The sequence below is a fragment of the Besnoitia besnoiti genome, chromosome V (assembly GCF_002563875.1).
Source record: "Besnoitia besnoiti strain Bb-Ger1 chromosome V, whole genome shotgun sequence".
In the NCBI taxonomy this organism is placed as follows: Eukaryota; Apicomplexa; class Conoidasida; order Eucoccidiorida; family Sarcocystidae; genus Besnoitia; species Besnoitia besnoiti.
In genome coordinates, this window is record NC_042360.1 from 2,428,384 (window position 1) to 2,453,104 (window position 24,721).

The following is a 24,721-nucleotide window of genomic DNA, read 5'->3' on the forward strand; positions in this document are numbered from 1 at the left end:
GTACTCGGTGAGTACTGGGATGCTCACGAGGGAACGGCTACCTGTGTCTTCAGTTGACAGTCGAGTCATAGCTGAGCAGAGGCCTGTCGTGTGTACCTGTCCTGCGAGGCTGCCAGTTTAGTCGCAGTGAAGGGCTGCCGGCTACGCGTTTCGACAACAACAATTGATGCCTAAGTGCTCAAAACGAACTTGCTCACAACGCGTGGCCGCGACTCATCGGAGGCAGTTTCGCCTTGCCCCACTCGTTCTATGTGCAGCCCACTGCGTGGAGAAGTCTGCGCTTGAAACACTTACGAAGGTGTTTTCCTGTTACTCCTGTTTCTCGACCTCACAGGCCGTGGCGACCACTAGTCAAACCGCAGGCCGCCCCGAGTGAGGTGGAGTATCTGAATGAATGGACACTAAATTGTTCCGCGCTCGCTGGTTCACGGCTGCAAAGACGTGATTCCCCAGCGTTCTGAGAACTTCATTATGTCGCACGCTTGCCGCCACAGCAACTCAGTGACTTCGCACCTATCGACGGCCGCTCCGCTAGGCAACTGACGCGACGGGAGCGACTCCATCCCACATGCACTGCGCAGCGCCAGGTCATGCTCCGCGCATACACCTTTGCGCGCCTGAGGCTCTGCTGCTCCGTTCGCGCGTCTGTCAAAGCGGCGTTCGCTGAGGCTTGCGCAGGCGGCCGTGGCCGCCTGCGCTCTCGGGGACCCGAAGGTCCCATCGACATTCCGCTTTTCTGTCTTCGCCACTTCACCGCGAGCGCGTTCTGAGTCATCCTTTTGCACTGTGCACTCGACAGACTCTTCCGTGCACAGCGCTGCTGCATCTGTGTCTGCGAGCAGCAGTCTGCGGAGACGAGCCACAGTCTCTTCGCGGAGAGAGTTCCCCCGCGCTGCGCCCAGCGCTTCATCGAGAGCGAGTACAGCTTCCAGCAGCGCCTGCAGCGCCGCGTGATACTCCTCGAGGGCTAGCCTCTGTCTCCGACACTCCCCTGTGCCGTCCTTCTCTGCGCCTACGCTCTCTTCTGCGCCGGGGTCGGTGCATTCCAGCCCACTCCCGCTGGGCGAAAGCGACGCGCGGAGGATGAGGGCGAGGTTCGCCCGCGCAGTGTCGCTGGAAAAGGAAAAACTCTCGGCCTCTCCACAGAGCCACGCAGGGAGGGGCTTCGCCTCTTCCGCCGCAGCTGTCTTTGAGCTGTCAGCCCTTTGTCTGCCGGACGCGTTCCCCCTGTTTCCCCCTGCAATACACACGCAAAATAAGCAGACCGGGCTTCTCAGTCCAAAATAACGAGAAGAGAGGCTGCGGCGCGTAGACTGGGAACTGGGTGAGAGGCATGCTGCTCACGAGCGTGTGTGTGGCGCAAACGAACTTCGGATTCGCTTGCGTGCCTTCTGCGGCTTCTAGGGAAGCTGAAGAGAGCCGCTGCAGAAGCGAAACGAGTAGACGGCATCTCTCTCTTCTGTCCGCAAATCCATGTCATATAACCCTTATCTCCTTGCGGGGCGCCCTCTCTAAAGTTCGGGCACAGCGGATTCCTCGCTGCAGCAACGCAGCTTGCGCTCTCTAGTAGAAAGTGCGGATCAGAGTGAAGAGCCGCCTCCGCCGCTCTGTGCGCTGTTCATGGCGCTGATGAGAAACGCTTTTCCGTCTCTCTTCGCGTCCAGCCCTGTCGTGACGCGGAAACCTCTAGCCCAAAGAAAGACGGCGTGGCGAGCCGGCGCGCAGTCTCACACTTGACTTCACCGTCGCAGAAGTCTTACCCGCTCCCCCGCGGAGTCTCTGCTCAACTTGCGCTCGCGTGATGAGGGCTACGTAGCCTTCCCGGCACAGGGCTCGAAGGAGGAGCGCGACGCGGAGGGCACCAAGCACATCGAAGGCGCATGCCGTCAGGCTGAACTTTGTTTTGGCCTCTCCGTCCCTCCGCGGCTCCGAGGGACTCGACTCAGTCTCTAGTGTCTCGCTCCGCATGTGTGCAGCGCGTGCATGGCGGCTCAGCCTCGGAATCAGCAAGGTGCGTGTGACGCGGAGCAGAAAAAAGAAAAAGTCGAAAAAGGTGACTCCGCAGTTCGCCGACAAAATCCTCTCGCCGCACATCACGAGCTCCGCGTACGCGCCCGTCGCGCGCCTGCTGAGCTCCTCGCCTTCCAAGGGCGTCTTCTCCCCTCCTGCGCGCTCTCTGCTCTCTCCCGCGTGCCACAGACCTTGGACGCGAGCGCAGACGCAGGCGGAGGCCGGATAGCATTCAGAGGCTGGCTCAGTCTGCGTCGCGGCCTCTGCCTGCAAGCTGCAAAGTCTCGCGGCAGGTGTCGCTCCGCGACTCCGTCCGCCATCCTCTGAAGCGACACGACAGCTCGCTTCGTGGGGCCCGTCGCCGCGACCGGCCTCCGCGCCTGCTGGGGCAGCCGTGGAAGGCCTCAGTTTAGGGACGCGATCCAGGGGCGGGTCGCTGGTAGCCGCTTCTCGCTCGTGTCGCCCGCCTACGCGCCGATACACTTCGAGCGGTGCGCCTCCGCAGATCTCGCAGAAGGCACAGCTGGGCGGCGGCTCCGCGGCGGAGAGCGGCGCGGCGACGGGGCGGTCAGGAGGCCCGGAGTCGCTCGGCGAGGACAGGCCAGACGCCGGCGCCGCATGCGAGTCCGAGCGACCGTGGAAAGACGCTGGCGCAGCTGCGGATGAGGCGCGAAGTAACGGCGCACAGGCAGCCGCCGCCGTTTGAGACAGCGACGCGAGCGCCTCTCCTTCCTCGCGCGGGCCGCTTGCCCGTCCCCCTGCCGGGCCGCGCGCGCCGCCACGCGAGAGGCTGCGGAGGATCGGACGCGCATCTCCGAAGTCCTCGATCAAGAACTCGCGCACGGAGGCCAAATCCTCCTTCAGGGCGCCTGCGACCTGCAGGTCGAGAGAGAGAAGGCACGCCGAACACCCGAAATCTGAAAAGCGGCGCGCAACGCACTCTTCATGCCTACACACAGCCCTCCACACGCGCGGCCTGCGCGTGGAGGGAGGATGTGTGCGGCGAGGCGTCGAGGAGAGGACAAAACGCAGCAAGCTGAACGAGGCCTTCGGTCGGCTGCCACACTCACTCGCGTGCCTCATTGGACGCGTCTGGGCCGCGGCTTCCCTCTCCTTCTTACCCGCAGGATGTTCGCGGCGTCGCACCAGTTGTGGTTTATAGCCACGCAGTCCGTCACGTTGCAGACTCGGTGGCGGAGGTCTGCAGGAACGAAGACGCACTCGCCGGGGAACTGAAGCAGCGCGGCGCGCGGCCGCGGACAGCCGAGCAGTGGAGATCGCGGAGAGGCCCGTGAATCAGAGGCGAGAGCGAGCGGCGCAGGGGGCGGATGCGACTTTGAAGAGGAAGACACTCTCTGGCGAGCCGCGTGGCGGCCGCCACAGGCGCGGCAGCGCGGGCGCACCGGCTGGCGACAGGCCTCCGCATTGGGGTCTCGGCTCGCTGGCGGCTCTGCGTCTCGCGGGGCGCGACCTTCGTCGTCGCGCAAGTCTGCGGCAGAAAAAGGGGGCGAAGAGGACGGCGAGGAGGGAGGCTGCGGCCGCGAGTCGCGCTTCGTGGACTCGAAAACCCATCGCTTGACGCCGCAGAGATTCGCTGACCAGCTGCTGGTTCCCAAAACGTCGCGGTGCCAGGGGGTGTACGTCCCCCGCGCGCCCAGGTAGGCAAAGCGGTAATCCTCCCCTGCGCGGATGGGACACTTCAGCAACCAGTCATCCCGAAAATGCGCCGGCACGCGGTAGTGCTTGGAGCAGAAATACAATGTCGCTTCGGCGTCGGCGCCCTCACCGTCGCCTGACTCCGCGACGCCGCTCGAGGCCTGCGCGGCGCTTCCGGCGCGTCCGCGGCTCTCTCCGTCGCTGCTCGCTTCCTCACGGGCCTCTCGCTGCCGCAGCAAGGCTTCCGCACGTCCTTCTCCGTGAACGTCTTCTGTCTGTCTCTCGCGCTGTTGCGGATGCAAAGCGCGACTCGCAGAGGCCTCGTTCTGCGTCTCGGCGCGCGCCTCGTTGAGGCCCTCGCGGGGAGCACTTCGCACGGGGCGTCGCGTGGAGCGGCGAGACACCGCGCAGCTTTCTTTCGCGTGTTCGCTTCTCGTTTGCGTGCGCTCCGCGGTCACAAAATGCCAGTCCTTCAGGTACCACGGCGCGGGCGCGCGCAGCAGCTCCGCGGCCGCCTCGCGCTCCTCTGCTGACAGCACAGACTCCGCGACGAGGCACCCGCTCGAAGGCAGCAAGAGGTGGGAAGCGCGGCGCGGCTCTGCAGACCTCAGCCGATCGCCTGAGTGACTCTGCGGCGGCGGCGCGGCCTCCGCCGCGCGGGGAAACGGGGGCAGGGGGCGTCTCGCTCCCGCTCTGGCTTGGGCGCCTCGACAGGGCCCGTGCGCTCCGCACGGGGCGTCAGCGGACGTTTTTTCCGCTGCGTCTTCCTCCGCGTTCTGCGCCTCCTGGTGCTCGGCGTCCTTCTCGGCCTGCATCTTCGCTTGCCAGTAGTGCAAGAAGGCGCGGAAAGGAACCGACATGCAGAGACCTGGCGGCGGCGAGGCCCCAGCTTCCCGCGCCTCGTCGTCGTCTTTGCATTCCCTGCCGCCCTGCGCTGCTCTGGCGCCTCCGCCTCCGCCGCTCCCGGCGCCGCCGCCGCTCGGTTGGGCTCCAGCCGGCGGCCGAAAGCATGCGCAGCTGCATGTCGTTTCCCCGGTCTCAGATGGACAGTTCACAAGGGGCACGGACAGCGCGCTCCCGCGCCTAGCTTCCTCTTCCTCCTCGCGCTCCTTCTGCGCCGCGTTTTCCGCGATCTCGTCGTTTCCGTCCTTCGCAGCTTCGTCGCGTCGCGTCCTGGGAGGCGCTTCTGGGCTCGCGGGCCTGGCGGGGCCTGCGTTCTGGGGAGCTTCGCGTTGAATGCAGCGACCGGCACACGATGCGTCGCCTTCTTCTTGGGCCTCTTTCTGCGTCGTGTTTCTTTCGCGTTCTTTGGCTGGCGAAGGCGGGGCGCGCGCGGCTCGGCATTCGCCTAAAAAGGCGCTTGCCAGGCTGCTAAAGCGCGGGCGGCCGAAGACTGCCGCTGAGGATGGCAGAGGGGAGAAGTCGCAGCAGCGACAGCAGGCGCAGAGTGACGGCGGGGGAGGATGAAGGCGCGCTGGCTGCTGTCGTTCCCCCTTTGCGTCGCTCGCGCACGAAACGGCGTATTCGCTGCGCAGCGGTGATTCCACCCCCTCGGTCTGCGAGAGAGGCCCGCGTGAGTCTCTCGGCAGCTGACAAGCGCTGCTGCGACTTCGCCGTCCTCGCCGGAGTCTCCTTCGGAGCTGACGAGTCCTTTCGAGCGCGCGGCGGAGAAGCGTGTCATGCAGAGTGGCGCACGCAGAGACGCGGGGAGAGGCCGTCGCGCTGGACGAAGCTGAAGAAGAGAGTTCAGGTGCGAGTGCAGAGCCTAGAGTTGCGGGAACAAGCACGTCCGAAGCAGAGTCAGGCCGCTCTGTCCATTCTTGGAAGGCGGGCCACGGTTTACATACACCGCGGATCACCACAGGCCTGCGCGCACTCAGGTAGTTTTCGAGAAACGTTTCGTAAGACAGGTCTTCCTGTTCCCAGACGTCGACGTAGTCCTCAGACTCCGCGTCGTCGCTGCCATCCACCTCCTCGGCTCCGCTGACCAAAGTTTTGAGGTCATCCCGCAACGCATCTGCCTCTTCGCACCGAGTCTCCATTGAAGCAGCTCCAGAGTTGCATGCGGGTGCGCGGGCCCTGAGGCGCGAGTTTATGCCTTGCAATCGACTAGCTGTGCCCAATGTCTATCTGCTCACGTCCAAAGGACATCATCCACGTGGACTAAAGACTGCATGTGTGTGCATCTGAAGACAAATTTGAGGATGGACTGCGTAGACAGGATCGATGCAGGCAGCGGCGCCCACAGCGGCACTGTCGCAGCCCTGAGACACGCCGCGGCGAGCAAACACAGCGAGGCGCCTCGCTCTCGAGTCCAGTCGCCAGCTAAGTGAGTCATGAGAGCAGAGAGAAAGCAAAAATGCCGAAAAAAGAAGGGTGACCGCGACGATAGGTGAAAAACTCACAGGCAATCGAGGTTCCTGCGTAGCGCATGCACCGGGCGTTCGGGTCTGCATGCGTGCGTGTCTTTTCGCTCAGCTGGTTTTGTTTTTCGGGGCTCCGCGTCTATGAATGTTGTCAGCTCAACACAACTGGGTTTAGGGAATTCCCTGGAAAAAGTGAATGCCTCGGACTGATTTTTTGAGTCAGCAAGCGTTTGCTTCGATGCTGTACAGCCGCGTCGCTTGTACTGCATGTCTCGTTGAAGGAAAGTGTGCGGAGGACAGGCAGCCTCAGCAGATTCCCGTGAGATCGAATCACAACTCTTCTGGTTCTCTCTAGCAATCCACAGGGGGGTGACGTTTTGCAGTCACCAATAACTTGGTTGTCTGCACTTCATGACTAAAGAAACCTCCCAGACTCTAAGATCTACACTACTTTTGTGTAGCCGACTTGAGATATACGAGTCTGCATGCCGAATAAAGTTAAAAAAGGCGATGGCTGCTTGGGGGGCGACGCCCTCTCGGCTCACCGCTTGCGGGTGGCGGATCGCGGGTTTGTTGCGCAAGTCATTCACATGTAGAATTTCTTGAAGGAAAATTTGCGTCTTCTACAACCCTTTCGGAGAAGAAGAGTAACTGGCCCCGGGCGAAGCAGCTGTCTTCTCTCCACAGCAACCTCGCTCCAAGTGTGTCAAGCTGCCGCTGCTCTCCGACGCGACTTGCGCGAGCTGCACACGAGACAGCACCGATTCTCCTCTATCTCTGATCGATTCTTCCGACTCCCCTGAATTAAAAATCCCAACGGGCGCGGGTGAGCTCGCGAAATGGAGGCCTTCCTAGCGGATCGCCTGGGCGGAGGACTATTTTCGAGGTCTCGTCTCCGCGCGCTTCGGCTCAACACAACTTCCGCACGCTTCGGTGGGCTTTCTTTCCGCCTATGAAAGTGAAAGAGCCAGTCACGCCTCAATCCTGCATATGGGAAAGTGGGTAGATGCTGACGGACCAGAGACACGCCCCAGGAGCCAAGGGCGGAGAGACAAAATGCAAAGAGCAGGTCAGACCTGAAAAGAGGAACGAGAAAAGACGAGGGAGAGGCCTGCCAGAAGCTCGCCTGTGCAGAGTCGCAGGCAGGAAAAGAAACGAAAGAAGCCGCGGGACTTCTCTCCCCCATCGGGAGGCCCCTGCCTTCCGGGATCCGGTGCGGTGGTTCGCTTACACACGAAATAGAGGTTAGTTGATGCGGCAGGTTGTTTGGGGTTTCAGCGAAAAAAAAATCAAGAATTGCCAAGACAATCGCGCGAGCGAGGGTGGGCGCCACGCGCGAGAAGACAAAAACGTTAGCAAAACGACGAGCATACATCCACCTTCGTCGCCTTTTCACAATCAAAATGCCCACAGACACAGACACCCCTGCTGTCACATAGAAACAAAAAAACGAAAAAGACGTGCACTACACCCAAACCGATTCATACAGATACTGACACGAAGAAGAAAACGGCTACGGAGAGCGGCGACACTCCCGCGCAGCAGTCGGTTGTTCAGCGCGTCTTTCCGCTGCTCCTCTTCCTCATGCAAGTGTCTTGCAGCTCCCTCTTTCTTTCTGGGTCGCCGGCAGGCCTCGAACCTGTTTGAATCTGCGTACGCGTCTCGACACAAGTCTAAGGAGCCGGTCGCCTTCTCAGCCTTCGCTTGCGGCCCGCTGTCTCCTGCCAGACTGCCTTCTCTCTTCGCTCGGGAAGGTTTTACTCGCTGCCTATTTTCGTTTTTCGCTATCTTTCTTTCGGCTCCGCACCGCTGCGGTCCAACCCCACAGGCAGCCCTGACGGCCCTGAAAGCGTCTTCTTTTTGCCTTCAAAAAGACAAATTTATAAAAATAAAATCGTCGTCGACTGCTGGTCTTCGGTGCTTCCCCCCAGGCACCGCGGCCTCTCGTCGTGACACGGCGCCCGTGCGTTTTGCTTCTTCTGCGTGTCTCTAGCGCAAATCTCGCATGATCTCGCGTTTCTTGTCGCGCTACTTGGCAAGCCTCGCTTGCCTCGCGCTCGCCTCGACGTGCGAGGCATGGAGACACACACGAACGATGAAAATGCAAAACGCCACGCAGAGGGAGAAGAGGAGATGCACCGTGAAGAGACCTTGGATGTCGTAGAGGAACTTGGGCGCGAAGACAGACCAGACCTGAAGCCGCAGCGCAGCGCCACCACGAAAAAAATGGAAAATAGAGCCTCAAAATCAAGCAGAAAATTCTACCCAGTTGCCGTTAGCGCTTCTCTTCGTAATATGCATGTTGACTAGTAAAATACATATATATATATATATATATATATAAACATCTATCTATACATACATGATAAAGTATATAGATGCATGCACACATAATTGTACGTCTTATATATGTATATATATTTACTTTGACATGGAGATGTGTAGCTAAGCGTGATACACCAGATAGAGGGTACTCCGCTGGAGACACGCGGCCTCGGGGCGCCTCGAGATGACTGGAATGGAAATATCGCTGGCGCTGACAACCCGCGTGCGCAGGCGGAAACGACCAGGACTTCCACAGGCTCAGGAAGCCCTCTTCTCCCATCTCTCCCGCTATGCAGCGAGTTAGAAAACTCTGGTTTCTCTCAACTGGTACCATGAGGTGACGCCGCAGCGCGAAAAGAGAAAGCATCGAGCATGCGTGGCGCACCGCCGCGAAGACGAGGACTCTGAAGATAATGTAAAAACAAAAGGAGAGAAAACTGACGCGAGAGCATACGCGTATATGTGCGGGTATATTTATGTGCACATGTATATGTATCTATACATATATATACGCATACATATATATACAAATATATAGAGATCTGCATACATGTGGATTCCGGGCAGTAGATTTTGAATGATGCGTTTCGCGTGGACTCGTAAAATGCAGTCGTCTGGCAGGGCATCTACATCCATCCCCACCATCTTCGCGACGCTACCCCCCCCCCTTCCGCTCGAACGGTCACTGCGCAACAGCGCGCCAGCACCTTCAGAGACTGCATAGGGATGCGTATACGCAGCTCCGGGGTGTCGATGTGTTCACAGCTAAACCCGCTGAACAGGTTTGAGAAAATCGTAGATGCGCGTGGGTCTCGAGAGGCGACCTCCAGTCGGCTGCAGGCCTTCGATCCTGAGGTCGCAGACGACCGGCGCGCGGGGAAGAAGGTAGGCGCGCGACGCGACTCACTCCGCAGCGTTTTCACTTCTTTCTGCGCATGGGGGATTTCACAGTTCCCGCGCAAGCGGCAGCACCTACCCTACGAAGACGCGCGCAGGGGTGAAAAGCCGCTCGATGGCCGCCGCGCAGGCAGGCGCCTCTGCGGCAGGATCTTCGCGGGAGACTGCCGCGCGACTCGCTGTCTGTCGCTCTCCGCCGCGGCTTTCGGGGCAAGTGCCTGCGGCGGAGCCGCCTCCTCCTCGCTCCACTGAGTCTGCATGCGCGCCTCGTGGCGCGCTGCACGCCACGTTTGACCCCAGCCGCGGCACCGTTCGAAGAAAGAGGACGAGTGCGAGAAGTAGAGGAAGCAGGAGGAAAGGAAAGAAAACGTGGAGGAACGTGAGAACGATCGAGAGCGTCGCGTGAAACGAAGAGAGCCCAACAAAAGCCGCATCCACGGGGATGTCGTTGAACGTCATGCGGTGGCCGGTAAGCGAGAAAACGTGGAAGGCGAGAAGAACGAGAGAAGCCGCGGCGAGGCCTTCGGGAACGAGAGACGCCGCGGAAGAAGATGCGGCAGGCGAAGACGCAGGCGACGCACCAGACGGAGCGCACGCAGCCCGCGAACGCTGCCCGCCCGCGAGAAGAGGAGCCGAAAGATCGCCAGATGGTGGAGGAGAAGACGCCAAGAAGGCGAAAGAAAACGGCGAAGAAGGAGAGAAGGAGATGGAGAGAGGAGGGGCGGCCTCACCCGAGACGCGGGCACGTTTCGGCGGCACAGGACGAAAGTCCGTGACAAGGAGATCGAGAAGCAGCGCCGCCTCTGCGAGCGCGAGGAAGAGCGGAAACATCCTTGAATTCCCCAGGAGAGCAACGAACGCAGGAAGCAGTGCGCAAATCAAGGTGTACGTACACCCGACGACCACCGCACTCGCGAGCTGCGCCGCCGCGCACGCCGGACAGCCGCATTCCCCAACTTCAAAGGCTCCTCGTTTTCGTTTGTTTCCTGTCTCGTTTCCTCCTCTAACTGAGGCGGCCCCGACTGCGGAGAGTGCTCCAGCAATCGCGAAAACCGAAGTGAACAGCGAGAGAAAAAACACGCATCTCGGGAGAACGAGCAGCAGTGTCTGCGCAGTCGGTTGGAGGCTCTCGAGACAGGGGCCTGCGTGGAGCGCGTAAAGAAGTCTGAGGTTTCCCTCTGCAGTGAACGCCAATCTCCCCAGGTCAAGGCCTCCGCTCAAAGCGCGGTCAAGCAGAGACACGCCCGCAGAGCCTGTTGCCAGCCCGCCCGCGACCCCGAGCCAAGTCGCGCCCGCCTCGAGCGCAGTGTACGTACATCGGAAGAGGGAGACGACGAGGGCCGGAATCGCAAAGACCGGAGAGAGGACTTTGGGAAGGAGATGCGTGGAAGACAAGAAAAACGGCAGCTCAGAAAAGTAGAACGCGTGCGAGACAGCCGACGAAAGACTACTCAGGAGGGATGGAGCCGCGGCCGCAGGCGACGGCGAGAGGGAGGGAGGGGTGAACTGCGCAGACGCGACAAGCAGCTGCGCCACAAAATACATAGAGAGGAGCGCATACTGAGCATACAGCCCCCAGGGAAGCAGAACATCTCGAAGGACTGCCGGAAGCGCAAAGGGAGACTCGAGGACGCGCGCCACACGCCGTCTGAAACAGCTCGTCGAGGCGCGTGGGAAGCCCGCTGCAGAAGCCGCAGGCGTGCCGCGAGCGCCGAAGGCCAGCGAGGAGAGAAACGAAGAAGAAGAAGGACGAGTAGAAGAATAAGGGGGACGGCCGCAAGGAGACGCCGCGGAGTTGTCGCAGGGAGTACGAAGGCGCGGAGGCGCGAGGAAGGCAAAAACGAGAAAAAGGAGGAAAGACGAAAGCAGCGGGGAATCGAGGATGACGGGCGCGGCCTGCTCGCCTGGGAGCGCCTCCACAGGGTCGCAGAGCGCGTCAGTGCGAAGAAGCACCAGAAGCAAAAGAGCCCTGTAAAAAACGAAGACACGCAGCACATCATCCATCATCCTAAAGGCTCTGAGAATCAGAGCAAACACGTAAGGCAAACCCGAGGAGACACGCCAGGCGGCGATGAGAAAGAAGAAGCGAGAGAGAGAAGCAAAACAAACTCAAGTAATGAGACGAAGCGAATTTTGCACACGAGTTTCTCCAACAAGCAGGCAAAGAATCCGTACAGGCGGATGCGAGAGGTGACAACTTGTGTGCATAAAGCGTCAGCATACAGCTGTAGAGTCTCACATGGTATCCGCACTACCGCTGCCTTGTCTTGGAGTACGCGGCGACCCCCGCACGAGCGAGATGCGCTTTGTCTACAGAATAACGCGATGGCCTTTCCTGTCGCGCGCTCAGCTCGTCAGCTCACCTGACTAGGGCCGCGCGGGTAGCCTTTCTTTCTTCTTTCCTCTCTGCCCAACGTTCCGCTTCTTCGATCTCGGCATCCTTCTCCGCATCGTGGGCATGCCGTGACTCCGCTGCGCCGCGGAGGTTTCTGGCTTGATTCGCGTCCGCGACCTCGCTCCTCGCTTCGTCTGCTTGTCCTTTAGCCGATGCAGCTCCCTTCTGCGACACAGAGTTTCTTCTCTTCGCAGTCTCCCTCTCGCAGGCTGCGCGCCTTCTCCGCTCGCCCACACGTTCGCCCGCGTGCGTCTGCGCGAGGAAGCAGAGACTGGCGAAGACGAAGAGGACCGACAGGCAGAGAAGAAAGCGAACTGCGGCGTGCTCGCGCATGCAGTAGCAATCGCTAAAGAGGAAAATCGCGAGCAGCGGTCCGACCGCGAAGGAGCCGAACGCGTCCGCGGCCTTTCTCGAGAGAATGAAACAAATCGTGAACGGCCCCGTAGGGCTAAAAAACTGAGGCTCCGCGCGAATCACGGGGCTTGCGCCGCCGAATTCCTGGCGGCGGAGAGCCTGAGGACGCGCCGCAGGGGGGAGGCTCGCCGTTTGTGCCTCTTCGGGCGTCGAATCGCCTTCCTGTGTCTCCTTTTCTTCCGTGTCTGTGTCGGCGTTGAAGTCGCAAGTGGCTGCGCTCTTCGGAGGCTCCGCGGCGCATGCAGCCTCTCCCGCTTGCTCAGCGGGGGAGTGGAACCTCGCGCCTCCCAGGGGAGCCGTCTCGCCAAGCGCTGGCGGCGTCAGCCGCGCGGAGGGGCGTGCGACTTCGGCCTCCGCGCAGCTGCGTCGTCTGGGCGCCAGGCGCATGAGCGCGAGAAGGAGCAGCACGGCGCCCGCGCAAAGCGCCACGCCGAGAAAGATCGAGGCCTCATCAAACGTGGAGAACTGCAGCTTGCTCGCCGCGAATACCGCGCGCGAGAAGGCCGCACACGCCGCCGTATACGACGCGGCGACGGAGGCGATCTCCTCGAGGAGTGCCTCCAGAGAGGCAAAATCGCCTGCAGAGGGAGGTGCGGACGACGAGGACAGGGTAGGGCAGCCTTCGTTCGGGGATAGAGGCGACGACGGTTCTCGCGGCGGCGTTGCGGTCTCCGCTCCTTTCTTCTCGTCTGCCGCCAGACCGTCCTCTTCATCTTCGCTTGCTCGCTGCGACGCCGCGGCCTCCGCGTCCTCCGCCGGCGTCATGGAGAGGCGCGCGCGGAACGCCTGCGGGAGGCGCGCGACCAGAGCCTGGAGGCGGTCGAAAAGCACCGCGAGGCGCTGCCAGGCGCGGCGGACGTCCTGCGCCTCCACGACAGACGCGCAGCCTGCCGCCTCCGCGTACGCGTCGATCGCGCGCCGCTGCGCCCACGCCACCACGTGGTGCAGCTGCGCCACGTAGAGCAAGTCACTGCACCGGAAGGCGAGGGCAGACGACGGCGGAGGCGAAGGCGAGGGCATGGTCGCGGCGGCCGCGCACGCCGGCACAAAGGAGGAAAGGGACGGGACGATGTCTGGGATCAGCGCGCCGAGCGAAGAGAAGGGAATCGGCAGGCCGAGGAGCAGCGCCACAGTCGACGTCCAATCGACCTGCCGAATGCGACGAGGCCAAATCGGAGAAGAAGAGACAGAATAAGAAGAGCGAGACGATGGAGAAGAAGCAGAAGGAGAGGGAGATGAAGAGGAAGAAGAGGAGGGAGGGGAGGAAGGAGGGGACGCAGACGAGGGGGGGGAATCGGGTGCGAAACCCGAGTGGTGCCGCATGTAGCGGGGTGCCGGCGAGGCGAACAGCGGAAGCGAAGCGCCGAGCAGACTCTCGACGTCCGCAGAGGAGAAGGAAAACGGCAAGAGGGAGAACGCAAAAAGCGCCGCGTCGACCTGACGAGACGACGGAACAAAAAAAATTTTCAGAGAAAAAACACCCTCGCGTTGCGTGTTTAGCCGACGATGCGAGCCAAGTTGAAAAACACTCAACACACCACACCCCGCGTCAATCAAAAAGCGCCAATCGTGAACCGTTTCGTCGAACGCTGTCTTATGCCTACCGAACGGACCATGTGCTACGCGTCTTCGCCTTTCTCTGAGTGTCGAGGGGTGAGTTGAAAAGAGGCGAAGTCTCGTGATTTCCGAAAAAAGGCTTACTTCTTCACTTAGCGGCCCGCCGTGAGCGCCGTCGTCGGTCATCCCATGGTCTCCTATCATCATCACGAGTGTGCGATCTGCCGCGGAGAGAGACTGCGAGGAAGAGACCGTAGACTCGGCGTCGGCGCCGCCCCCTCGCTCGCTTGAGGCGGCTGCGGCAGCGCGTTGCGCCTGCAGCAGATGGGCCGAGACGTTGAGAAGGACTCGATCCATCTGTCGCAGCTTTGCGCTCATCAGCGGACTTCGAACTTCCGCCTTGTGACCGACGTGGTCCACGCCAAGGAAATGCGCCGCCACGAACGACCAAGGAGAACGCGCAGAAGACAGAGCAGAAGACGAAGAAGAGGGCGGAGAAGAAGACGAAGAAGAGGGCGGAGAAGAAGACGAAGAAGAGGGCGGAGAAGAAGACGAAGAAGAGGGCGGAGAAGAAGACGAAGAAGAGGGCGGAGAAGAAGACGAAGAAGAGGGCGGAGAAGAAGACGAAGAAGAGGGCGGAGAAGAAGACGAAGAAGAGGGCGGAGAAGAAGACGAAGAAGAGGGCGGAGAAGAAGACGAAGAAGAGGGCGGAGAAGAAGACGAAGAAGAGGGCGGAGAAGAAGACGAAGAAGAGGGCGGAGAAGAAGACGAAGAAGAGGGCGGAGAAGAAGACGAAGAAGAGGGCGGAGAAGAAGACGAAGAAGAGGGCGGAGAAGAAGACGAAGAAGAGGGCGGAGAAGAAGACGAAGAAGAGGGCGGAGAAGAAGACGAAGAAGAGGGCGGAGAAGAAGACGAAGAAGAGGCGAGAAGAAGACGAAGAAGAGGGCGAAGAAGAAGACGAAGAAGAGGGCGGAGAAGAAGACGAAGAAGAGGGCGGAGAAGAAGAGGAAGAAGAAAAGGAAGTAGCGGAAGATGGAGAGGAAGAAGAAAAAGATGCAGACGGCCTCACCGGAGAGGAAGGAGGCGAGGGGTCGGTGCCTTCGCCGTTCGTTCTGGGGGCTGAGGGCGGCCTGGAAACCGAGTGAAGAAGAGCAAGCGCAGACAGGAATCAAGACAATGAGAGGCGATGCCCAGCCGTGTGCGGCGTGTGCGACAAACTGCGCCTCCCGGAGCTCTCTCTCTCGCAAAAGCTGCTTCTCTGTTGACAGTAGATTACGACGCCTCTTTTCCGTATTTGCGGACTTCAAGGCCTGCGCGGGTCGTCCGAGTCTACCGAACAGCAACAACGCCTCTCTTATTCAGGCTACACATCTCGATTTATTCAGAGTTTTTCTCACGTGTGGTGCACAGGCAGATACGTGCCCAAGTGCCGCAGGACACCGTCGTCGACTGTGTGGATGTCGTGGATGTCAAAGGAGGGGAAGCAGCGCGTCTCGGTCAGCAGATGGCCAAACAGACTCTCCCAGGTATCGTCGCCTGCGAAAAAGACAATACACGCACGCACACACTCCAGGGTTTAGGGTTTAGGGAACGCACCTTCGCCTTCTCAGGCTCGCCTCGCTTTCGGTCGCCACGCCGCTCCTGCCCCCTGCCGGTTGCGGCCTCTCTGCTTGCAGAGAACGGGTACGCTCCGGTCTTCTGCGGCGTCGCAGCTGTTTATTTTCGGCGGTTGACTCTCTCCTGTTTGCAGGCCACCGGCTCGCGTCGCCCCTCCACGCTTGCTAAACTGCTTCTGCCTCTCTTTACCCTTTCTTTCTTTGCCTCCCTCGGCTGTTGCTTCTTCACTTCCCTGTTTGATCTCGCTCTACCCGTGACGCCGCAGCGACCCCACCTTTCCCCGATTTTTCTCTTCTGCTGTCCTCCAAGCTGTCTCCTCTGGTTGCTACTCTGCGCGAATTTCAGTGGTCGCGGCTGCCGTTCGCAAAACCTCACCGAGGGCGACGGATGCGCGTCTTTGATTGCGCAGCTGCAGCAGCAGGTTGTCCTCCGTCACGCGCGAGGAGGCGAACGACTCGCGAACCTGCAGCCCAGAAAAAAGTCGACAGAACCGGTGCTTGACGCCTTCGCAGAGTCCTCTGCGCCGCGCGGCTTGATCGGCTTGCGCAGCGAATCATCGTCTGTAAACGCGACCGGCGGGGGCGCTCGATGCGGCGCACACGCGACCGCAGTGAATCGACGCCTCGAAAGCGCCGGCACGGAGAGAGATGAAGGCCGGTACGTGCGCCGCAGAGACGAGATGAAGCAAACAGGCGAGTCACTGCTTTCTCTACGCACGCGCCGGCAAGCAGGTTTAATCTACCTCGATAGAGACAGCGGAGTTCTTCTGAGTCTCACGAAAAGGACTGCCGAGCGCAGAAGCACTCAAATCGAAGGTATGCTCGCGGCGAGTCGAGGCACGGAGAATACAAGCAATCCCCGCGCGAGAGCTGGGCGCTCTTTGGGCTTTTCGAAAGACTTTGGGGCCGACACACACCTCGAAGAACGTTGGAAGAGTCCCGGACGCAAGGGCCTTGAGTCGCTGCGTGGTTGCGGTTGGGGCGTCGGCCTCAAAGACGAAGAGCCGCGACGAGAAGGGCGAGCGCGAATCGAGCTTCCTGTCGTGGGAAAGCAAAAAGTGAAGCGCCTCCATGTTGTTGTGGTGCGCGGGCGCCTCCGCGGCCTCTGCGCCCTCCGCGGCCTCTACGCCCTCTGCGTTTTTGCCATCTTCGCCGCCGACCCCCGCCGGCAACGAGCTCTCGCCGAAGAAGCGCGAAAAGAAACGCAGATCGCGAGGCACCGCCCAGGCCGCCGAGGAGGAGGACTGAGGCTCCGCCAGAGAGCTAAAAGACGAAGCAGAGGAAGAAGAAGGCCCATGTTGAGCCCCTTTGGTGTGGAGGTCGGGGTTCGCTGGAGAGAGCGAAAAGCGCGGCGAGGCTTCCAAGCGCGGCGGCAGCGTCGGCGGTTTCTTGCCAGGATCCCAGAAAGCGAAATCGAAGCGAAGAGCGTCCACGAGGAGCAGCACGAGATGCTCGTACGGATAGACTGACACCCAACCCGAGGAACCCGAGGAAGCAGATCCAGGAGATGAAGAAGAGGACGACGAAAGAGACGAAGAACTAGAGGAGGCATTTCGAGATGGAGTGTGTGCATTTGGGGTTCGCTGCGGGTTTTCTTCCTCTTGGCGCGGCGTTTCCCACGAGGCGCGCTCTGCGTCGGGTCGCTCCGCCGGCGCGTGTGCAGGGTGGAGGTGAGCAAAGAGCGGAGGGAAGGGGAGAACTTCGGGGGAAGAAAACTGTTCCAGCTGGATGCGCGAGAGGAAAAACCCCTTCAGGAAGAAGAACGTGGCTCCGCTGAGCAACGCGCCGACGCCGCAGAGAAGGAGCAGCGGCAGCCAGAGCGCTGGGAGAGCGGGGGGCGACGGATATCTTGAGAACTGGGGGATGGCAGCCATCTTTGCGCAAAAACAGACAAAAACAGGAAATGCGACACCCAGAAAGGAGGCCTCTCGGATTCGCTCACCTGCACAGGCATGACGAAACAAGGTGCGCCATTCTCAAGAAACAACCCACAAACGCCGTCTACGAAGAAACACACAGACAAGAAAAAAATGCATACGAATTCGTTTGACAAGAAGGTGAGTTTTTAGTGAGTTTTCACGTGTACAGACCGAGCAGTGTGCGCGGCTTGGGCACCTGGGCGGGGCCGCGATCGCCGCAGCCGGAACTTTGGCCTCTGCATGGAAATCGTGACATAAATGCGAATATCTCTGCATAAACGTGTAAGAACTCAAGAAGTTGAATCACCCCGAGAGCGGTTTTTGAAAGCAAAACTCAGCGAGATTCGCGGCTGCGAGGCGGGCGTGCGCAAGACATGTAAAACGTCTCTGAGGGAAACGGGCAAAAACCGAGGCAAAGATGCGGTGGTGCAGGACGGCTAAACGCCTCTCTGCTTCTCGGAAACGATAAAGATCTAAAAGCGAGGAGCCTCCCATCGAAATCCTGCGAGAAGACCGCGCTTTGCCGGCGGAAGACACTGCGAAAGCGGGCGCCGCGACTCCTGTCGCCTACACATGCCCGGGGAAGTCAAATGCGACAACTGTTTCTCTCCGCGCTGCTAGTATAGCAAGAAAGAGACAAGAGAGACGAAAGCGAGTGGAAGAGAGAGGACGCGGAAAGAAAGAAGAGGATCGCAGACTGTCGCAGTGTCCGAAGGGAGAGAAGTCGCATGCACACGTCTTTGGGGTTTGTAGCTGTCGTCTCACAAGACAAGGCGCAAAAAATTGTCACTTTTTTGCTCCGGGAGTATTGGATCTCCGCGCATCCGTCGTCAGATCAAAGTGTACACCAGAGAGGAGGGGTGTGCTTTCCAACTCGAGAAGAGAGAGCAAAGTGTCAAGAAAGAGAGGCGATAGCAAACTGCCCAGATGTACCTCAAGGACGTCAGCTGCTACTCGGTGAGTTGGAACAGTCGAACGCATGTCGCAACAACCGTCACTTAGCGTTGTCTCTCCCTCGAGATTGAAAAGAAACGCTCCACATTGTGCAGAGTATAAATGCTTCTCCCTAGCGTGTTGGCAGGCGCTTCCTTCGCGCTTCGTTGAGAGTGAGACGCAGAGCGGCGTTCTTTCTTTCTTCTTGTCTCCGCATGCAATGAAAGAAAGCGCGTTGTCTTTCGCGTTTTCTCTCTCTCGAGCTGCTTCACCGCCATCCCCAGTGCCGCGTGCATATCTTTCAAAGCCGCGGTTCGCTTCCTCTGTCTCTCCCTTCTCTCCTTCGCGCAGACGTCCTTCAGCTCCTCGCGCCGCCGCGCCTCTCGTCAGCAGCTCGCTCTCCCTCTCTCGCTCCGCTTCTCTCTGTTCGTTGTCTGTCCTTTCTTCTCCTTCTTCGCAGCGTGCTGGGCATCTCCTCGCGCTCCGCAGTTGCCTTGTTTCGTGCTGCTTCCTCGTCTTCTCTGCGGCTTTCTGTCGAGTCTCCTGCGCGTCGCTGTCTTCCCCCTCTTGTGCCAGCGCTTCGCCCTCTCGCTCGCCTGCGTCCCTCTCTGCTCACGCCTTCGCGTCGCACCTAGCTCGCGCGTCCGCAGGCGCCTCCCTCACCTCCGACCGCCGCAGCGCCGCTTCGCCTCAGAGCCTGACGCCCGCGGGCGCGCGCGCAGACGCAGCTGGCGAGCTCAGCCACAGCCTCAATCGGTCAGCCGTCTCTGAGGAGAGGGTGCCCGCCATGGCGCAGCCGCAGCCGGACGCGGGGAACGCGCCTGATCAGATTCAGGTCGCGTATGTCACCTGCAAAGACAAGACGCAGGCCGAAGAGGTGAGCCAGGCGCGCAGCGAAGCGCCAACGCGAAATCGCGAAGGGCGAGCCAGGCAGAGCCGGAGAGCCGCGCCGGATTTTGGGAGTCTGCGGCGTAGATGGGAAGAAATTGGAGAGGAGAAGAAAACTCGTCTGGAGGGGGGGAACGGGCTCTGTGTGATGGGGAGTGGCGGATGACCCCGGTGTCGCGGTTTCGTTGGCTCGTTTTTTTTTCAGGGAAACCGCGAGAGGCTGCTTGCTGCAAGTGTCGCATACGCTGTTCACTAACGGTCTTAGCGGCGCGTTGACTCTGCGTTTACGTGCGTATTCTTCTCGTTTTTTGCCGCTTTTTTCCATTTTTCAGGTCGCCTCCAAGCTGGTCGCCTCTCGCCTGGCCGCGTGCGTGAACATCGTGCCGGGCATCACGAGCGTCTACGAGTGGGAAGGCAAGATGCAGGTGCGGAGCAGAGGAGGCGTTTCGAGTTTATCTTTCAAAGTTGGTGGCGAGGACTCGTTTGGCTGGAACGAAGGCGTTGCGTCTGCCCAGAGCCTCATCGTCTTTGTCTTCCGGCGGGCTCGGTTTTGGGGTTTACCGCACTCGCCTCGTTCTTCGTTGCCGTCTAAGCTCAGATCATCGGTTGTGTAGTGTAGACGCGAACTCGCGGCTAAGCTCAGGCTCGTGAAACCAGCCTGGGATCATAAAATCACCATTTGTGGCATTTTGCACGCGCAGGCGAGATGCAGCCCGAGCGTTTTTGCCGCTCTTGCCTCCAGGCGTGTCGTTTCTCAGTTCCTTTTCTCTCCTGTTCGAATTTCGAGTCTCCTCGAATGAGGAGGAAGGTTACTTGGTTTTCTGCTCCGATGCGTTGGTGTGTGGGAGTTTTGCGATGCCTCCCTCGATCGAAGCCGAGTCAGAGAACTCGCCGCGAGTGTCTACTTTTCCTTGGTGAATTCCAGGCTGTGCAATTTTCTGTGTAGTGAAACTAGGGATTTCCTTTCGAATTCGCGAGACAGTGGGCGCCGTGTCTTGGTTTCGATCTCCACCTCCTTTCTTCGCGGTTCGAGCCTTCGCTTGAGCGTGCGGAGTCTTTTGTGAGCCGCGCGAATTCCTTCTTTCTTTTTTCTGTCGCACGAACGCATGCAGAAAGACGAGGAAGTCCTTCTCATCGTCAAGACGCGAAAAGAGTTCGCGGCCGAGTTGGTTGCCGCCGTCCGGCAGCTGCACTCTTACGACGTTCCGGAGGTGAGACGGCCCTTTTTCTGGGGCGTATAGACCCGGAGTTGGAATGCTGGTTTAGATCCTGAAGGTCTTTGCTCACCGACTTTAAGTTTGTGGAGGCCTCAGGCACGCGACAAACCGCGCTCGCCTGACAGCTGTGTGAGTGCTGAAAGCATATAGATGGTCGCAGAGGTCACGAAAGAAGCGCTTTGCCTTCTCTCACCACGCGCAGCGAGGAAGCGAGGAAAGATTGCCGGGCTCGGTGTAGCCTCGTCTGTCTCTGTGCATGTTTCTGTTGTGTTTTTTTTCCTTTCGGCGACTTTCGGAGGTGGTCTTCCTCGACGTGGTCGGCGGCAACGAGGTAAGCGAGCGAGAAGCCGAAGGCGACCTGCGAAGGGCTTACTCACCAGAAAAAAGGAAATGCGTCTACTTCTGCTATGCTGGCTGGGGCATTCAGCAAGCAGAGTCTGCGACGGCGCGCCGGCCTCACACAGGGGCGTGAGGGGAGGGGGTGCGCAAGGGCTTGCGCCGTAGCGCAGTAGAAGGCGGCGTTTCGTGTTTTGTCTTTGTCTTCTTATGCAGCCCTACCTCGACTGGGTGCGGCGCAACACGCAAGCGAAGCACTGAGACGTCAAATGCGTGGCGTATACCCGTCAACTGCAAGCAGGACTCGGCGTCGCTCCCCCGTGACCTCTGTCGTCTTCGACCAAGCTGCTTTGCTGACTGGGTTCTCCTAGCGAAAGCCCTGTACGCATACCCATCTACATACATACGTAAATACACAGATATTTATATCGGGCTTCTGTGTATGCCTGCGTACGTGTTGAGAGAGACATGCATTTGCATGCGAGTGGAAATGCCCGCCAGTACGGGCCAGGATAGGTGCGCCGGGCAAGCGCGCTTGGAATGGTATCAGTCTTAAAACAGTGTGTATATATATATATATATATATACGTATATACATGCAACTCTGCATATATCTAGGAGGGGAGCGTTAGATGTTCGCAGACGGTGGCGCGTGCCTCCGCGTGACGATAGACAGTCGGTTCAGTTCCTAAAGTCTCTGCTCCCTCGCACGCAGTTCGCGACGATTGGTTTTTGAAGCTTTTTCGCATTCGCATAGGCGACCCACACACACACACACACACACAGTCCAATAAGATCGCAAAGCTAGTTAGCAGGCACCAATAATGTTAGGCTCGCGTCGGAGCTCGAACGGCAGCCGCACCGCTCTTGATATGAAAGGTGAACTGCGCAAAATAGTCAGGAAGACTCTAGAAAGACGCCAGAACTCGAGGCACGTTGCATCAGCAGATCACCTGTGACTCGCGGGCACGCGGCTTCACCTAATGTGTTTCGCGAACAAGGATGAACAGCGTGCTGTGCGTGACGTGTCGCCTGCCCTTTTTGCGAGTCTAGCCTAGTACGTTTTTGGGATTAAGGCTCACAGCATGCAATGGTGGGTGATGCATGGAAACACAAAATGCGGCTGACGCTGTGATGCATCGGGCTGTGTTGTTGAAGCGCTAACGAACAGACACACAGGCGCGCTGGAAGAGCATTCGCTGTAAGAGTGGATCCGTGGTGATTTCGAAATCGTGAGGAAACTGCCAATCTAATATGTAACTCCGTTCATGGAAATCAAAAGAGCGTTCACTGATTGTATTTTGGGGGCCTGTTTGCTTGCTGTGGTGCAGTGCTCTGCGCGTAGGACTCGTTCGATAGCTTGTGAAAATGGTGCTCATCGTCCTTTCAGCTGCCAGTCCCGCCACGGGAGAGTGAATGTGCGTGTCGGTTGTCTGGTAACAGGAAGACGGATAGGGAGCAGATTCGCGTCTTCTGTGAGGCGCGGAGCTCCTGGCGGAAAAACGAAGCAGTGAAGGGAACATGCGCGTACTTCACGAAATCAACAAACGGCTGTTTGAAAGACGAGAAACGGCAAGTGGTGTGGAGACTATTTCATTCAAAAACGACATCGTGTATGCGTCGAGTTAGCCAGCCCACTCCAATCCAAATAACGCTACGCCTCTGAAGGGTTTTATGACGAACAGCGTATAGGGCGGCGCGTCCCTGTCATGGCCAGCCACACTTCAGCGTTGGAAGGTGAACGAGATCTGCCAGAAATCGAGCTGGCAGGCGAGGCGACTTGGTAGTCTCCCCTCTCTGTTCTTAGATCACTGTCCCACGTCTTCCTCGAGGGCCTGCAAGCGGTGCTGGAGCTGCAGCTGCGTCTGTTGCAGCAGCGCATTCTCATCGCGCAGTGTTTTGACGAGGTCATGGAGACGCAGGTTTTCACTCCGCTGCTGAACGAAGAACTCTTTCAGTTCCATCTTTGAGCGCTCCAGGCAGTCCACGAGATCTCGCTTTGCATCCTCCACAAGCGCCTCGCACGTGCTGGTCTAAAGAAACACCCCGCAGCAGATACACAGACACGACATGGATAGGCGGGGGACGCCTTCGAGCTCTATCGCAATCGCCGCCGCTTCTTGTTCGTAACTGGCCGCTCTGCCGGACTGCGCATTGGCACTCGATTACTTTGTAAATGGAGTTCTCGACTGCATAGCCAGATAGAGTCCCCTCTCCGCGCTCCTTCCTCGAAGGTCGGTGCATGTGGACGACGAGAGTTGCCCTCATACATGTGACTAACTTGAACGACTTTCTGGTTGAGGTACATCTGGACTTCGCGATGCAGAGACTTTAGCTCCGAGTCGATGATGGTTTCGAGCTCCCGAATTCTCTGTTTCAGTCCTGAACCGCTCGTCGGAGTGAGTAACGTCGTTCGAGGAGACTCTAGAGACACATGCTCAGCCGCGGCTCGCGGGGAACCCGACGACGGCTGCGGTGAGGTGATCTGGGATTGCGCTGATTGCATGTTTGGCGCCGCTTGAACAGAAAGTACTCCTCAGACGGAAGCAAACGATGAGGGCTGAGACTCCGAAACATATCCTGGCTTACACATTGGTGATCAAAGCGTATGTCGTTTTACGTGAGCACACTGTCAGATTCCCACATAGCGCAGCAAAAGGGCCGGCTGCGCTCGAGACAAGAAGAGAGGGGCGGAATCAGTAGAATGAAGCCGAGCAACGACATCAGAAGTCAGAGGAAGCGATTGAAAAAAAATATACGTTTTTCGCGAGCCGTCTGAAACGGGGCTCTCTATTTGTGTTCGCTTGAGCCCGCCAAGACCGTTTCGCAGCAAGGCGTGACTCAAGTTCTAATGGAGAATGTATGACGAACAGAGCTCGGTGACGCTCTTTGTCAGTTACTCGTCCCCATAGATTTCAATTTGTATTCCTAAGATGGCTGAACAGGAAACTCAGGCGCGGAAGTGTCTCCCCGCCCCGCTTCCCAGTGACGAGCAGTCAAGCGTCTAATTCGAGGTTGAAGCTGCGCACTCTTACACTGGCTCGGCTGCAGCCAGAGTAGGTTTTGCAGGTCGAGCAGCAGAATTTCATTCGCCTGCTCGCGACGTCCAGAAGCGAAACTGCGGTCCGCGCGCCACGAGAATCGTGCAAAATCGAAAACCACATGCGCGACGTGGGGCCGGCAATACATCCCTGTCTGGCGCACACTGGGAGCCAAAATATATCAGTCTTGGTAGCCTCGTTCTTGTTTTGGCAGCGGCCCCGAAACATCAGCAGAGGTGTTTCGCGAAACGCCGCGATAATGCAGAATGCCGCATCTCCGGTGCTCATCCGCCGGTAGTTGAGGCAAACTTTTGTATATATGGGGCCAGCGACACTGAACCGCATCCCCATCTATTGCAGCGTAATTTGCCAATGCATAAAAGCTATTAGTAGGGCCTGTTGACTGAAGGATGTACCGTCAAGGTTTGCGGCTGTCATAGCCGAGCTGACATCGCTCGACAGCTTGCGCACGCTATCAGTCAAAAATGAATTCCGCAGGGCTGCAAAGCCAATAGTGAATAAGGGAAACACGACAGCAAGATGAAAAATGATTTCTAGAGGTTTCCCCAAGGGGAAACACCAGTGAACAACTAACCGGCAGGTCGCTTCATGTATTCACTCCCTGCAGACGCATTTCGATACCTATATGCACACCGGATTTGGGCCGCCAAGTGCCTGAGCCTGGGCGCATCAGCCAACACATCACACGATTATGCCGGCTTTCGGGGATTTTCTGGTTTCTTCAACTAGCACCAAAAGGTGAATTCGTGTGTCAAGGTGTCGCCTCACGCCAACAGCGCCATCTAGACTGCATAGGCTCTTCGCAGCGTGCCGTTGACGGGACGCGTTTTGCCGTCCGAGACTTCGGCTCGAAAGCAAATAGGTATGCCCCGACGCTATTCTGCACCAGCTCACTCGGTTGTCACTACTGGGTTTGAAGATCGTTCGGCACATATATGCGGACAATGTCTTTACAGTCGTACGAATCGCGCGCGCGTGTCGTTCTGCGAAGCTGCCGTGCTCAAGCGTCTGTGTACGTGTAAATAGAGATAGGATTTCGCAGTCGAGCAACAATGCGCGGTACCTTACTTTCGCAGAGGTGCATAGACACATGATAGTCTTCCAGACTCAGTCTGTGTGCCGCATAGGGG

General features: G+C 58.9%; 4 protein-coding genes across 4 annotated transcripts; 1 reads left to right on the plus strand and 3 right to left on the minus strand.

The window, feature by feature from the left end:
• Window positions 1-425: 425 nt before the first annotated feature.
• BESB_061760 (uncharacterized protein) lies at window positions 426-5,708 on the minus strand (the record flags this gene model as incomplete). The annotated part of the gene is made up of 3 exons (XM_029364590.1): window positions 426-1,237; window positions 1,761-2,886; window positions 3,132-5,708. 3 exons carry the CDS (start codon window positions 5,706-5,708, stop codon window positions 426-428), a joined length of 4,515 nt encoding a protein of 1,504 aa, XP_029219298.1.
• Window positions 5,709-8,060: 2,352 nt separating this feature from the next.
• BESB_061770 (uncharacterized protein) lies at window positions 8,061-17,110 on the minus strand (the record flags this gene model as incomplete). Its single annotated transcript, XM_029364591.1, has 9 exons — window positions 8,061-8,225; window positions 8,689-8,761; window positions 9,334-11,223; window positions 11,618-13,500; window positions 13,765-14,684; window positions 14,897-14,949; window positions 15,018-15,156; window positions 15,613-15,700; window positions 15,980-17,110. 9 exons carry the CDS (start codon window positions 17,108-17,110, stop codon window positions 8,061-8,063), a joined length of 6,342 nt encoding a protein of 2,113 aa, XP_029219299.1.
• Window positions 17,111-18,082: 972 nt separating this feature from the next.
• BESB_061780 (divalent cation tolerance protein, CutA1 family protein) lies at window positions 18,083-20,790 on the plus strand (the record flags this gene model as incomplete). Its single annotated transcript, XM_029364592.1, has 6 exons — window positions 18,083-18,112; window positions 18,549-18,965; window positions 19,309-19,401; window positions 20,089-20,187; window positions 20,492-20,524; window positions 20,746-20,790. 6 exons carry the CDS (start codon window positions 18,083-18,085, stop codon window positions 20,788-20,790), a joined length of 717 nt encoding a protein of 238 aa, XP_029219300.1.
• A 1,547-nt stretch (window positions 20,791-22,337) lies between these two features.
• Window positions 22,338-23,035, minus strand: BESB_061790 (uncharacterized protein; the record flags this gene model as incomplete). The annotated part of the gene is made up of 2 exons (XM_029364593.1): window positions 22,338-22,562; window positions 22,811-23,035. The coding sequence occupies 2 exons, from the start codon at window positions 23,033-23,035 to the stop codon at window positions 22,338-22,340; spliced, it is 450 nt and encodes a 149-aa protein (XP_029219301.1).
• Window positions 23,036-24,721: the final 1,686 nt, after the last annotated feature.